Consider the following 16,051-nt stretch of genomic DNA (forward strand, 5'->3'; position numbering starts at 1 on the left):
TAGAAATTTGTCTAGAGTGGGATCTTTTTGTGTCGAACTCAATGTTTCAACATAAAGAGATCCACACCTACACAAGAGTGGAAGGTATTTTAAAAAGTATGATAGACTTTGTGATTGTAGATGAAAGATTGAAGAACAAAGTGCTGGATACCCGTGCATATCGCGGTGCTGGCATTGACTCGGACCATTTACTGGTGATATCCCGGATAAGGGGTATCTTCAATCGCTGGCGGCACAGGGTAAGGGAGCAAACCAGCGCTTTGGAAAGAGTAAAAGTAGAAAATTTGCAAGATATGGATGTAGGTAAGAAGTATATTAATAGACTGAAGGATGAATTTGAAGATTTAGAGGAAATGAGCGATATTGAAGATGGATGGAAGGAATTTAAAAAAAGAATTGTGAAAGTAGCTGTTGAAGTGTGTGGTGTAAGTAGAAGAAGGAAAGGAAAAAATCACAAAAATGCGTGGATGAGTAAAGATGTGCAAGAACTTGTGCGATTAAAGAAGAAAGCATGGCTGGATTTGTTAGCAGCAAAAGCTAACTTAAGAATGCAAGAGGTTATAGATGAAGATGTGAATGAAGCACGTAAGGAATATAAGAAAATGAAAGATTTGGTTAAGAAAGCTGTGATTAGAAAGAAAGAAGAGTATAAAGAGGATTTTGATAAAAGGCTATCAGAAGACTTTCAGTCAAATCTGAAAGTATTCTGGAAATCCGTAAGGTCAGCCCGAGGAAATACTATAACCAGAGAGCTGACTAGGATCAGATGCCAGGATGGTAGCGTTGTGAAAGGAGAAGAATGTGTACTAAAGATATGGAAGGACTATTTTGAAAGTTTATTTGAAAAAAAGGAAGGAAATAAGAAAGATTTCTGCTATAGCGAAGAAAAAGAGAATGAGATGGAAGGCGAAATTGAAATGTTCGAAATTGTGGAAGCACTTAAGAGTATGAAAGCGGGAAAGGCTGCTGGGTGTGATAGAGTGTCGGTCGAGATGCTTAAAGCAGGAAAAGGCGTAGTAGCTAGTCAGTTGTACTGCCTTTTCAATTTGTGTTGGAGAAGCGGCCGAGTACCAAAAGATTGGTGTAAGGCTGTTATCGTGCCACTTTACAAAGGAAAAGGGTCACAGCTGGACTGCAAAAATTATCGTGGTATAAGCCTGCTTAGCGTCGTCGGCAAATTGTATGCTAAGGTATTGATTAATAGAGTCAGGAATGAAACTGATGACAAAATATGGGATGCTCAAGCGGGATTTCGAAAGGGAATGGGATGTACTGATCAGGTCTTTTCCTTGCGGTGCATAGCCGAAAAGTTTTTGGCCAAGAGTCAAAAAGTCTATTGCACATTCGTAGATCTGGAAAAGGCCTATGACAGAGTTGAGAGGAATGAATTGTGGTCAGCACTTTCTATGCATGGGGTGAGCAGTCTCTTAATACGAGCACTGAAATCCTTATATGAGGATTCGAGTGCTTGTGTCAGGATAAACGGAGCGCACACTGAGTGGTTTAAGATTGAGAAAGGCGTTAGGCAAGGATGTGTTGCGTCACCGTGGCTGTTCAACCTATTTATGGATAGCTGTTTGACAGATTTGAAAGAGTCTAAAAGTGGATTAAGGATGAATGAGTTACTCGTCAAATGTCTGCTCTATGCCGACGATCAGGTTATACTGGCGTCATCAGCGGAGGAGTTACAGGAGATGGTAAACTGTATGCATGAAGCTTTAAAAGAGAAAGGAATGAAAGTGAACGTAAGTAAAACTAAAACACTGGTTTTTGAAATGGAGAAAGAAATGACAGCATGTAATATTTTGATTGGAGGAGAAAAAGTGGAGCAAGTGAAAGAGTTTGTATATCTAGGATCAAAGTTTACATCAGATGGCAAGTATGATAGTGATATTGAAAGGAGAGTGAACGCGGGGAACATGGTGAATGGAGCTTTGCATGCCTTTATGAGCAGTCAGAAACTATCCAAAAAGGCTCGACTGGCTGTGCACAGGGGCGTGTTGGTCCCGACATTAATGTATGGGAGTGAAAGTTGGGTATGGCAAAAGAAGCATGAAAGCAGAATAAATGCAGTGGAAATGAGAGCGTTAAGGAGTATGATGGGTGTGAAATTGAGTGACAGGATAAGGAACAGCGTGATAAGGGAATGTTGTGATGTGAAAGAAGATGTAGTTACAGGAATAGAAAAGGGTATGTTAAGATGGTTCGGTCATGTGGAGAGGATGAATGAAAGCAGGTTGACTAAGCAGATATACAAGGAGAGTGTGGAGGGAAAGGTCGGAGTGGGAAGACCTAGACGAACGTATCTTGATCAAATTAAGGACGTCCTGGTAAAGGGTCAGGTCAAAAGTACCCGAAACCGCCGAGCTTGTATGAAGAGAGTTATGAATGTGGACGAAGCGAAAGAAGTATGCAGAGATCGTGGCAAGTGGAAAGAGGTAGTCTCTGCCTACCCCTCCGGGAAAGAGGCGTGATTTTATGTATGTATGTATGTATGTAGGCTAATAAATTAAATAAATATTTACAGGACAAATTACGCATATTGCGTCAGCCTCGAAGTAAATTCGAGACTTGTGTTACGAGATGCTAACTCAACGATACTATATTTTATATATAGATAAACATCCAAGACCCAGAACAATCAGAAAAAGTTATTTTCTCATCAGGATTCGAACCCGGGACCTCCGGTGTCACAGACAAGCGTACTACCGCTGCGCCACAGAGACCCACAATGCGATGCCGTGGTTTAGTAAATAATTGAGATAAAATCTATAGTAAGTACGCTAGCGGCTCTGCTCGCAAAAGGGGAAACTTTATATGATAATTTTCTCCGGCCTGCGAACACCTTGTAATAAATTAAGATTCGTTTGGCGACTGGCGTCTTCAATTTAGGGGCCTTCCCTTGACCTGCCTTACCCAAACAGTCGGACGACAACACAATTGATTAACATGACCCGCTTTTGCAAGCGATATCGCTTTTGAATGTGTGGCCAATTTAAAAAAATATATTTATTAGCCTTAATTAAAAAAGGGAATATGAGTTCATGAAATATAGCGGAATCAGCACAGACTGTACCTACTCCAGACTTTAGCGGAGTCAGTCTACTGCGCTATGCGCGTGGGCAACACATAAGACCATCTGAACTCAACTTTGTAAATCTTAGTAATATCGCGAAAGTTATTCAGACTGATGAGCATTTTCATTTGACAAAACAAATATTTGAAAAGTTTGGTACACGGGTCGAAAGAATACATATAACCAGTTATAACATAATAAGTACTTTCTATCCCTAAATTCCCACGGGAACGAAGACCGGGGCGCAGCTAGTAGGATATTATCTCTCGTATTCTACCTCCGGAAACCACACGACGTAAAAGGAAAACGTATATGTGAGCAATGTTTACGACCTACTTCAAAGGTGACTTAAACTAATCAATTGCGGACGGAAATTTACGACAAATATTGAAAACGATAAGTCACAGTGCGATGTAAATTAAATCAGTCGTAAACAAGGTTGGTTAGTTACCATAGGAAAAATGAAATCGTATAATGTCAAAGATGCCAATGCCACTTTAAAATACTCGGTAAATCAGGGGTCATTTTCTAAAAATTTACATATACGTATATCGTACAATATTATCAAGTCTTCATCCCTTTAAGGGTAAAAAAAGCCAATAGTCTATAAAAAACTGAAAATCCACATTCAACTGTATGGCATTATGGCGATATCTTTACGCCACATGTCACAACAATCGATCACGCGACGCTATCAGTCAAAAACAGCGAATGGTCTAAATCGCGCAAGCAAAGATTTCACGGATTGGAGCATAATGCAGTTCAGTCATCCCTCACGCTACAGCACTGAGATTTAAAGTGACAGGTTGCTAGCCCATTGCCTAAAAAAGAATCCAAAGTTTATTATCCTTTCCCTTGACTGCCTTTTCCAATCCACACGTAAAGAGAAGCAGTTTGAATTAATGTGTTTTTCTTCGCTACTAGACCAGCATGGAAAAATTAAATAAAAATAACTATGAATATAAGAAGTTGCTGTGCTAGATAGACTCGCTTTGCCCAGTCCAAGGAAAACCAAAGTCTACTAATATCTAAGAAAGTTACTCAACACTGGCTATTTAAAGACATCGTTTAACTAAAAGTCAAAGATAATGAACTTGACAGTGAGTTAATGAAGGTTAGACCATGAAAAAAAAACAATTAGCGCTAAAAATATCAAGATATCTGCTGTAATCTATTCCCGTCAACGTTTTACACGAAGCGACGAAGTTTTAATCCCAAATAATATTATAAATGCGAAGTTTTTTTTTTATTTGATTGATACTGATCTGCTACTTACTTTTTACGCGCGCTAAAGTCAGTATGTATCTAATATTCCAAGAAATAAATAGCTAACTATTGAAAACTATCGTCGGCGTCATTTAATCCATGCGGTAATGTATTTTTGTAACTGTAAGGATTAAATAGGACCTTATTAGCAGCTCAATAAGGCCCAAACATGGGAAGACTACGGATATAATGGGAGGACAATACTGACAATATTTTCTCAGTGGATGCCAAAACTATGCTCCAGATAGAGGTGTAGCGGGAGTGTTGATTCGGCTCGACCTCCACCAAAGGGAAGATCTTCCGCCAGGCTAGGTGTGACGCGCAACAGACGATGTTGCCTTGGAGGTTGTAATTATGCTCCAATCCGTGAAAACTTTGCTTGCGCGATTTAGACTTTTCGCTGTTTTTGACTGAAAGCGTCGCGTGATTTTGTTTCTGTAACTTGTGCGTAGAGATATTGCCACAGAGGCTTATAGAGGGAGAAAGGGGAGCCCCTAGCCGAACAGTAGGACACGAATTAGACTATAACAAAGTAAGTAATCAAGACTATCTCGTTAGGGTCATATTCATAGTTCGCACATGTCTGTAGATCAAGTATCTTCCGCTAAACCAGTCATGTACTCACTCTCAGGTGGTCACCGACAAAAAATCAAGGTGGTTTACTTTTTGCCATCATACGCTTTTGTTATAGAACAATCATGCTTGGCTAAGCTTTTGAACTAGATCATTTGAATCCTCATTCACGTGGTTAAGGAGTTCTCCTATTTTTTTTTTTGAAAAACACAAATTATTACAATACAGTTCATAGATATAGCTGCAAGGTATTGACACATTAGGTCCCGGGTTCGAATCCCTGCCAGAGCACGATAACAAACGAACTTTCTCTGATTTATAAATAGAGCATCGTTGAGTTACCATCTCGTAACACAAGTCTCGAACTAACTCCGAGGCTAACTCAATCTGTGTAATTTGCCCGGTACTTATATATTTACTAGCTGTGCCCGCGATTTAGTCCGCGTGAAATACTCATTTTGGACATCATTGAAGCCCTCAAGGATAAATACCTAATTTTCCCCGATTTTTTCACATATTCCCTTATTTCTTCGCTCCTCAAGTGATGAGCCTAAAGCCTTCCTCGATAAGTGGTCTATTGAACACAAAAATAATTTTTCAATTTGAACCAGTAGTTCCTGAGATTAGCGCGTTCAAACAAACAACAAACTCTTTAGCTTTATAATATTAGTATAGATTTATTTATCCGTGATCGCAAGCAACTGGTATTGGTGCATACATTCTTCAACACTTGTGAGGCCTCTTCGTTTTAATTCGAATGGTGTTTTATTTCGTGCGCGCTTTTGTAACAGACCTTGAAGTGATGACGTCACCACTATAGTATCGTGTGTAAGCCGGGTGGCCAGGGGCCAGGTGTTCAATTTTGAGTTATAAAACAAATTTTATTTCAATATGTTAGGTTAAATTTGCTTCAAACGGAGGAGAAAGCGAGCATTACTCGTTTTTGCCTTCAAAAAACCGAGCACTCGGCCAAATCACTCTGTTCATAATTGGCGCAAAAATAAGTTTAAATATAACAGACTAAATTAAAGTTAACATACATACATATGGTCACATCTATATCCCTTGTGGGGTAGACAAAGCCAACAGTATTGAAGACTGATAGGCCACGTTCAGCTATTTGGCTTAATGATAGAATTGAGAAAGATTACATTCATTAAAGTTAATTTTATTATAAACCCTATGAACGCGTACGCATATATAAGACGTCATTCCGGCCCATGTATCATCTGAAGATAGTAAATAGATATTCAGATACCAAATACCTAGCTGAACGTGGCCATTCAGTCTTTTCCAGACTGTTGGCTCTGTCTACCCCTTAAGGGATATAGACGTGACCATATGTATGTATCATCTGCAACAGTTATCTCCTGGGCAGTGTGTTTATACTATAAGTAGGTACATTATTAATAATGCAATTCAATCGTAAAATAAATATACTTTTTTTAAACTTCCCTATGCGACAGTTATCGCCCTCGCATCGTTACGATTCAATTGTTCTATCCGTCGACCTCGATAGATATTCGCAGACCTGCAACTGCGTAGCACAGCTTTGTAAATATACTAGTAATTGCGTAGTAGTATTTCTCGCATGACAACTGCATAAATACATACATACATACATATAGTCACGTCTATATCCCTTGCGGGGTAGCCAAAGCCAACAGACTTGTCTTGTCGTCTTGAAAAAACTGATAGGCCACGATCAGCTTTTTGGCTCGATGATAGAATTGAGATTCAAATAGTGACAGGTTGCTAGCCCATCGCCTAAAAGAAGAATCTCAAATTACAACTGCATTGAAAGTTACTTTAAAAAAAAGTTTTTTTTTATGATTGAATTGCATTATACATAATATACATAATATATGTATATGAACACACTGCCCAGGAGATACCTGTTGCAGTTAAATACAAAAGCGACAGTCTCCTATACATGAACTACATACATATAGAGACATAAGTATTACAATGCAAACAATGACAATTGTTAGCAATTAATTTAAAAAAAAAAACAAATGCTTGCGTAAAATAAAAGTGTGATATTGGCATGATAACATTTAACGGTCTCCGAGACGTGACGTGATCAGATAAATTCACTTTTATAAAATTATTAGTTTTCGTCATCAACATAATAAAACCATATAATCACGTCTATATCCCTTGCGGGGTAGACAGAGCCAACAGTCATCAAAAGACTGAAAGGCCATGTTCAGTCTTGTCATTATTGTCTCTTGTTGTATGGGTCTATTCCAGTAGGGTCAATAAGTACATTATAACGTAATGGAAATACGGTACTATCAAAATGGGAAACTATTAAACATAGAAAATAAGGTTTTTGTTATCAGTGTCCTAAATTAAGAGTTTATCAGAAATGACGAAACAACCGTTCAGACGTTTAATCCGCACAAATCATGCTGAAGGTTTTCGGTTAATGTTTCACAATAAAACTTCTCTTATCATGAAGTTTTTGAATTTTAACGGTTAATGATAAGGTTACATAAAAAAAAACATTTCAAATAAAGACATACTAAAAGTTTCAAGCTAGAAATCTTTAACATAGTAAAATATAATCACGTCTTCATCCCTTATTGGAGAGCCAACAGTTTCAAAAATTTGGAAAGCCACATTAGGTGTATGGCTTAACAATAAAATAGAGATTAAAATAGTGCCAGGTAGGTAACAGTGCTTAAAAACCTAAGGCAAGAAAAGCTAATGAAACACCTGGAGGAAGAGAAGCAGCAACAAAGAAAATGTGTCTTAAAAATTATTTACAAAGACCATTTTTCATTAAACATTTTTCACTCTTTTCAAGACAGTCGCTCTGTCTCTCTCTGTCTGTCTGGTGTGACTATACAAATGTTTGAATGTACATTTTCTATGCTCAAGGTAGTCAGAAACAAAAAAAAAATAAAGTCAAACCTAAAGCTACAGTTACACATGCTCATTACTAGCACGAAAGCATGCCACTATTGAGCAATTGCTACTTAGTGGTATGTGTGTCGAAACATTGCTAATAATTAGCATGCTAATTACGAGTATGCTCAAAAATCGACGGCCGTGCGATTTTTGGGCATGCTACCTGCGGCGCGGGTGGAAGGGGGCGTGCTTTTAGCGCGTGTAAACAGGTTTGCTTATTGAGCATGCTAGTAGCGATCAGTCGTTCACAGTAGATGCGCGTGCACAATTTCTCGCCAAAATGTCTCGCTGGGGCGATGAAAAAACGTTGAAATTTGTAATTTTATATCGGAACAACGAGTGCCTATGGAATCCGCATATACCACAGTACAAAAACAATATTGCAAGAAATAATGCATATCAAGATTTATTAACCAACATGGACGATCCTACTTTGACTGTGAAAATTATAAAATCAAAAATCAAGAACTTGAGGTCCGTTTACCACAGCGAATTAAAAAAAATTGAGAATTCCAAGCGATCCGGTTCTGGTGCCGCTACTGTGTACAACCCATCTATGTCCTGGTTTCACGAAATGCATTCTTTCCTTGGAGACACTGGCGATTACAGGGACCCTATTTCTATGGAATTGGTGAGTTTTGGTTTACAATACTTAAATAAAAATGCACGTAACTGTTAGTAACACACAATTATTTAATATCATAGAATAAGTAGTACAGCATTTTCTATGTAGTTATTAATTTAAATCATATGACCTTGCCACGGTACCGCCTCTGTAGTTTCAAAGAGCTGCGCATAGGTGTCTCTTATCGCTCCTGCCTGTCGAGAAGCGTGGTTAGCGTAGCGTGTAGGTGGTAAGCCTTCCAAAGCAGTCCGTAGTTGTGCCCTCCATGATCCTGGTACCACAACACGTTGTTGTGTATCTTCAAAGTCGACGCATCTTTGCGTGATGTACATATCAGATGTTTTCCGAAGCCAATTGTGTAAAGAGCAGGCAGCTAATGTAATTCTATCGACATTTTTGGGGGCCATATCTATGGCATCCATAAAAACTCGAAATCGTGTCACTAAAATACCAAACGCATTTTCAACGATTCGTCTGGCTCTCGATAAACGGTAGTTAAATGTGACTGTGTCTGGGAAAAGGGACCACTTTACCGGTATGGAGTTATTAATATCTCCTAAAACTAGGTAAAATTAGCTATTCAGTAAAAAAAGAATCGTTTTCCTAGGTGCAATAATTATTTTTTTATACATTTTTAAACATGCAGTAGGCAAAATGTACGAGTCGAGAAAATTGATTTTAAAGTTTATGCTCGTGAAAAATACACTTCTACTAGGAAGTTATGGAATGATTGGTATCAAGCTAATCTAGTATTATCAAAGATTAAATTCAGGCATCAATGGTCTCAATAACTATAATGATTTGGAAGGTAGTCAAGGAAGAACTTGCAGGAGTAAGAAAAAAATCAAGTATCTTAATTACTCATAATCTTAAGAAAATACCTTTTAAACAATGAATTATTAATTATGGTAATATATTTTAGGCAATAATAGAAGGGAAAAAATAAAAAAAGACCAGTATTTTCTATGTTTTTAATCGAAAATACTAACATTTCTATAAATCAGTTCTAATCAGTCTCATAAACAAAAATCAACTAAATAATATATATTTTTTAAGTTATATCACAAAATTAGCCAAAATATACTTTAGCACAGAGATCCAAACATAATTAACGATACTTAATGCAATATTTAGAGAAATTATCGTGTTTTAAGTTTAGTGGTTTGACGATCATTTTACTATGGAAGAATAATTAGGGTACCACTTGGGGGGCTTAGTAAAGTTTAGTGTCACAAGTAAAATAACTACTATTTAACATGTTTTTATAATAAAATATAACGTGTTGTCACTATGTTAAATAGTAAAGTAAATATTTTTCAACATTAAAGTAAGTTTCTTCTACATTTTATACATTTCTAAGGAAAAAATAATTAATATACTAAGTCAGGTTCCACTTTGTCACTAAACTTTACTTGTTTACAAAAATAAAAAAATCACACACAACAACTTGTCAAATTAAAGTACTTACAATAATCAAAATAAATCACATTTTTTTACTTGGTAAATACAGTTAACTGGATTCAAGGCGCTCATCAAGTTCTCTTTTTTTACAAAAATATACATTACTCCTTTTTTGATTTCTGTGGCCCATTTCACCACAGTAGCCGCATTTGGGTGTTTTTCGTTTTTGGCTTTCCACTACTGTGAGCGCCGACGTCGACGGGGTGGCTGATTCAGTATCTATGAGCGGCATTTCGACGTCAAGTAACGGATCTTCTATAGCACTTATTGCAACGATTTTTATAGGTTCTGGACACAAGACATTTTGAGCCTCAGGGGAAACATAGACACGAATTTTTTGGAACAAATACTGTTGTCGCTCAAACGATAGCCTTGTAGGAGGTATTACAGTCGGACTAGCATTTTGTGTGAAATCACAAGTGGAATTAAAAACTGCGACGTTTTTAACATCTTGATCATCAAACTTTTTGGTGCAATGCAGGACTCCAGGATCATCAATAGACGCTTTGAAATGGTTGTAAGAGAGCAGCTGTGTCACGCTTTGCGGAGATTTCTTTTTAAAGAAATCGGCCCAATTGTATGAATGCACATTCATTATATCACCAGTTTCATTACCGACAAGAACTGCCGTAACTGTGTCTGAATTATGGCAAGCTGAAACGGCGCACTCCAACACATCTCTGGCTGTGTTTGAATTGGAAAGACGGAACTTTTTTTTAAATAGTCCGAAGTATAAATCCGGCGCGAATTTGGTATGTCCAACGGGCAAAAAAGAAAGTTGAAATGATTTATGTTTCCCCGTTAGTGTACGCCATAATGCGTACTGCATCATGAAGTTATTTTTATTTTGACTTGCTGTGAGCTATGAGGCAAATGTACCTGTTGCGCAAAATCAAACGAGTAATGCATTTTTCCTGGCGATGAGCATGGCTGGTTTTGCCCTAGTTTCCGGTTTCCGAATACATCTGCTGACGTGTCAATCAATTGTTTGTAATAGGCACGTTCAGTTTGAACTAAATCTAAATGTTGGGACGATTTTTCAATCAATCCGCGCTTTTCATTTTCATCTAAGCCTTGCATTTTACCTAAAGCTGTAATATTTTCTTGGCATTTTGTACACAGGTCCGTTCGAGGCTTTTGAATGACAATATTTGGAGCATAGGTTTGCCATAATCTGTACCAAGTTCTTAAACTCACAGCATCTCTTTCGGACAATTTGCTCGCTTCTTGGTACTTATCATACACGTATCGTTTATTCATTGAACTGGGTAAAATATGTAAGTCAGGATTATGAAAACTTGGAACGCGGCCTGGCAAGACTAATGAATTTTGTTCTGAGAAAGATTTTATGAATAATACAGCATCAATTGTTTGCTGGGCATTATTGGTTCTTATCAACGTGAAATTATGAGGAGAGGACACTGTTGCTAAATTTCCTTTAAGTACTTTGCTCTTAATATTTTTGTATCTTTTTTCCCCTAATGCATAAACAAACTGAAAAAAGTTCTTACAAACAGCTATGCCTTGAAAAAAAAAAGTTGTATGAGCTGCTTTCCTTACCTTTGTTTTGTTTTTGTTTGTTTTAAGAGTATTGGACCCTTGACGAGTTAGAGCATTAAGAGCACCCATAGTAAACAAATTTAAATGATTATGGCCTAGGTCGCATTTGGTATTCATTTCCTGTGATTCTAATCTGGACTGTAGCACAGCTTCACGGGGAAATTTTTCTTGGCATGACATAGCACAGCCGCAACCGTCGATAAATATCCGTTGTTCTTCATGGTTTTCCAATTGGTTGAGAAAATCGTCAGTATCAGAAAAAAAATTACGAGATGGGTCTTCTGGTACAACTAATTCAACGCCAGTTATTTCGCATCTATCATCGATAGGAGGCTCATGATTTTCTTCATCAGAATTTTTTTTTATGAATTTTAAATACTCCTGTTCAAAATTTCTTAAATCTATGTCTGTGCATTGACCGTAATCACACTCCAATTTTCCATGAGAAGCTCCATCTATAACAAAAAAAAAAATTGGTGAAACACTATTGATATGAGACTACAAAATTTATTAAGTAACTATTACTTGAGCGTGAGACGTGACATACCTACACAAAAGTTACTTTAACTCCTCATCGCCAAACACTCTCGCCATGTTTCTTAAAACTCTTTGTTGTAAGTCACGTTTCCTTGCCTCTTCAGCGTTTACACGAGTATTGCTATCAGTAACAACAGGCTGAGAAGACACTTCATCGTGAATTTTTTTTATATCATTGAAAATTATGGCAAAAGCACTAATGCGGTGTTTTTCAGGCAAACGCTCCAACTCATATAAAATTATTCTGGCTACATCTTCGTTTCGAGGATCTGAAATGCACTGACCGGGATAGTTATTTATTTGGGGTAAGTCCCGAGTGGAATAAACAATCTCATTTTTTGAGCACGTACTGGAAAACCTTATTTCAGTTTCCCGTGTTTGAGTGCCTTTATGTTGTGCTGTAACAAAAAAAAAACTATTTTTTACTTAAAATAGGATTGCTAAGCACGCTGGAAGGAGTTTTCCTACACTGGCACTCCCGCGCCAAATCATAAAAGCTTTGACAACGACGCCGCTAGTGCCACCACGTGACCTTCAAAGCGCGCGAGCCGCTCGAGTAGGTTTTGAATAGGCGCACCAAAAATAAATCTATATACCCTACCTACTTAACAACGTGTTTAATATGCCTAAAACAGTACCTATAAACGATTATATCATCGAAATATCGGGCTATTAAATAATAAATAGATAAACTTATTACCGTTCAGTTTGTCAGCAACGTAAAAAACTAATAAGTATTTTACTCTGCGCATTTAAGTTCACCGCGCATAAACCATTGCGACGCTAATATTTTACTATAATGACACAGAGAGACAGACAGACGTGGAGGGCGACTCCAATTTATACCTACTATGTATTGATTGTGATAATTTTTTGTTTAAAGTATGTTAAATACCTACCTAAACAGATGGAGTATTATTATTACTGTCTCTTGGTATACCTGCCTTGGTATAATCACCTATTTTTATGAAATGAAATGATTTAACTTACCTTTTGGTTTCGTCGTCGATGTCTGTGCTGAATGTGAAGCTGTTGTTTGTAGTGTTTGCTGCTGATCGCCATCATATTCAGTAAACAAAATTTGAGTATCGTCTTCCATGATGAAATGTGACGTTATAAACTTGGTACTTAAACACAATGTATATTCGCAGCTCGCATAGATAAAAATCACGATGTTTTACGGCGCGTGGCAATGCTCAACTAACATGTGCGTACGAGTACGCGCCGGCCAGCTAACTGAGTGAGCGACGCGCGCGCCGCGCCACGCTTACCGCCCAATCTTCGCCCCCCGCCCCCCTTATCCTACCCTCAACTTATTATTTCACTTCCCTGCATAACAGCGATCGAAATAAATCAAAATATTTCGCCTGTAAAATATTACCTTAAAGTGGTACCCTTGGTACTAAACTTCGTGACCTATTAGGATATTGAAATATTGTAATTATACAGGTATTATTTTACACAAAATGATATTTAAGGTATTAATAACCGATTAGTAACAAAAATCCATTTTACATATTTTCGGCAAATTTTGTAAAAATGCATATAACTCGGAAACTAGAATCGTCAAAGTGGTCCCTTTTACTAGACACAGTCACAAATATTTTTTCTTTACGCGTTGGAGTTGTTCGATAGGGCTTCATAAGGTATGACTTTAGAGGAAAAGCAGCGTCTGCCACAATAACTGATTGGTCCGGAAAATTGAGAGAATTATTTTCCAAAGCTTGTGCTAAATTAGATTTTTGATAAACACCTCCATCAGAAGCTCTACCATTAGTCCCAACATTTACGTATGAAAAACAATAGTCATCATCAACTAATGCCAGAAGTATGATGCTATGAGCGCCCTTGTAGTTATAGTAGTCAGAAGTATCATCAGGGGCGAATATATTTATATGTTTGCCATCCAACGCTCCGACACAACCTGGAAAGTTCCATTTAGTTCTAAATCCATGTTCAATGCGTTTCCAATCTTCAGAACCGGGAATCTGTAAAAAAAACAAATAAGTATTTTATAAACTTAATATATTTTTTTTACAGATACAAGACAGAGACGAGCCATCGCAAGATTCACAACCAAGTGACGCTGTTTCATATTCAAACTCGTTGACGCCGCAATCGATGAATGTGTTATCACCCTCTCCTAGTCCAACTACAGAAGATCGATCACAATCGCGTTCATCTAATAACTCATCAACACGACGTAGAAAAAGAAGCTTACAAGAAGAACCCATTACATATGCTCTCGATCGTTTACAAAATATTAGTTCTGCTATAAATGCACCGCCTAATTACGACGAATTCCATTATTTTGCTCAAAATGTTGCAGCTCAATTGCGAACTCTACCATTGTACGACGCATTAGATGTACAACATGAGATCCAAACAATTCTGACTGCAGCAAGACGTCGACGCCAGTACCCAAATTTGTCTCCCTTTACACAAACAATGACTTTCATACCTCCCAGTACAAACACAAATACAGTCACTTACACACCTCCTACTACAAACACACAGACAATGACTTTCATACCTCCCAGTACAAACACAAATACAGTCACTTACACTCCTCCTACTACAAACACACAGACAATGACTTTCATACCTCCCAGTACAAACACAAATACAGTCACTTACACTCCTCCTACTACAAACACACAGACAATGACTTTCATACCTCCCAGTACAAACACAAATACAGTCACTTACACACTTCCTTACGCGTTATCCCAATCAGATTCTACTGTCTCTGAAGAAGATTTGTTGAACAAAGCATGGAAAATGTGTTAAAGTTAAATTTAGTTTAGTAAGTTTTTAATCTAGATTTTAAACAATAAATACTTGATTTAAACTAATAATCACTGGTTTACTTTACTTACCCGCATATAATCCTTCAGAACATTGTATATTGCATCACACACTTCAGGTATAAATAGAGATATAGTAGACCTTGCAACTCTGTGAAGTGCTTCTAATGTGTATAACGAATCTCCAGTTGCTAGATACCTCAATGTCACTTCCAGTTTCACTTTTGGTGGAATAGCATTTCGCATGTGTGTATCTTGTTTCTTTATAGCGCTTTCAACTTTAGATAGTAACTCGTCAAACTGATGCGGTAACATGCGCAAATGATTTTTGTAACCATCAATATCTTCTTCTCGCATTTCTACTAGCAATCGAGTACTTGCTCCAAGTTGTTCCCTTCTACTTAGCCAATCACGGACCCAAATCTTCCTATTCCTTTTACATTGGTTTTTTCTCTTTCTACCTGAGAGAAGTCTTCGGATGCATTGCAACGATAGCAAAAGAATAACTTTATTAAGCTCCGTACGGATGGTTGTTTCATCGTCCATGGTTTTGTTTGAACTAACAAAGAGCATGCTAAAATCGCATTTGTGTTGGAGTGTTTGCTTTGAGCATGCTTATTTAGTAGCATACTTAAAACTAGCATGCTTATTGCTAGCAAATGTAAACAGTTCATAAGCATACTCATATTAAGCATACTTAATAGCACGTTTTTTAGCATGCTAGTAATGAGCATGTGTAACTGTACCTTAAGTGAACGCGCCGCTTTATTTTACTGTTCCTATCCCTTTTCATTCCGCACAATACGATAGTGACAGCATATGTGGTTTCTTCGGAGCTCGACAACACTCGACGGCTTACGAATGGAGCCATAGAACATTTCAATTCAAATTTGAAAACTAGTGATTGAAGAAAAAATATGGCCGCAAATTGACCGCTCCGCTCATATAGTAAAAATAATAAAATTGCGCATCTTAGAAACAAGAAGAACCCTGGCCAGGGCCCAAGAAGCCAAAATACAAGAAATTAAGGTACGTGTTGTGCGTTTACATTCCCGCTTCCCGCTTCTTCCTTTCACAATATTCACTCTACCAAAAATCCAGCGACCTACATAATTGTTTTCCGCTATCCCATTTTGTGGTCCTTCGAGCCGGATAAAACCCGCTTCAAACCCGCTTCATGCATATTGTTATTGACGAGATTTGTTTAAAACCGCGATTTTCTGTAGAAAA

General features: G+C 37.5%; 4 protein-coding genes across 4 annotated transcripts in view; 1 reads left to right on the forward strand and 3 right to left on the reverse strand.

The window, feature by feature from the left end:
* LOC106134390 (cyclin G) overlaps positions 1-16,051 on the reverse strand; it is a 49,501-nt gene that overhangs the window by 26,690 nt on the left and 6,760 nt on the right. The window lies entirely within an intron of this gene.
* LOC132903549 (uncharacterized) lies at positions 8,112-9,402 on the forward strand. Its single transcript, XM_060952126.1, has 2 exons — positions 8,112-8,462; positions 9,379-9,402. Exons 1-2 carry the CDS (start codon positions 8,112-8,114, stop codon positions 9,400-9,402), a joined length of 375 nt encoding a protein of 124 aa, XP_060808109.1.
* Positions 11,964-13,618, reverse strand: LOC106134503 (uncharacterized). The gene is made up of 2 exons (XM_013334570.2): positions 13,005-13,618; positions 11,964-12,412 (listed from the first exon to the last, which is right to left on the reverse strand). The coding sequence occupies exons 1-2, from the start codon at positions 13,111-13,113 to the stop codon at positions 12,036-12,038; spliced, it is 486 nt and encodes a 161-aa protein (XP_013190024.1). The 5' UTR covers positions 13,114-13,618; the 3' UTR covers positions 11,964-12,035.
* Positions 13,526-15,573, reverse strand: LOC132903550 (uncharacterized). Its single transcript, XM_060952128.1, has 2 exons — positions 14,894-15,573; positions 13,526-14,002 (listed from the first exon to the last, which is right to left on the reverse strand). The coding sequence occupies exons 1-2, from the start codon at positions 15,392-15,394 to the stop codon at positions 13,526-13,528; spliced, it is 978 nt and encodes a 325-aa protein (XP_060808111.1). The 5' UTR covers positions 15,395-15,573.

Source organism: Amyelois transitella, chromosome 28 (assembly GCF_032362555.1).
Source record: "Amyelois transitella isolate CPQ chromosome 28, ilAmyTran1.1, whole genome shotgun sequence".
NCBI lineage: Eukaryota > Metazoa > Arthropoda > Insecta > Lepidoptera > Pyralidae > Amyelois > Amyelois transitella.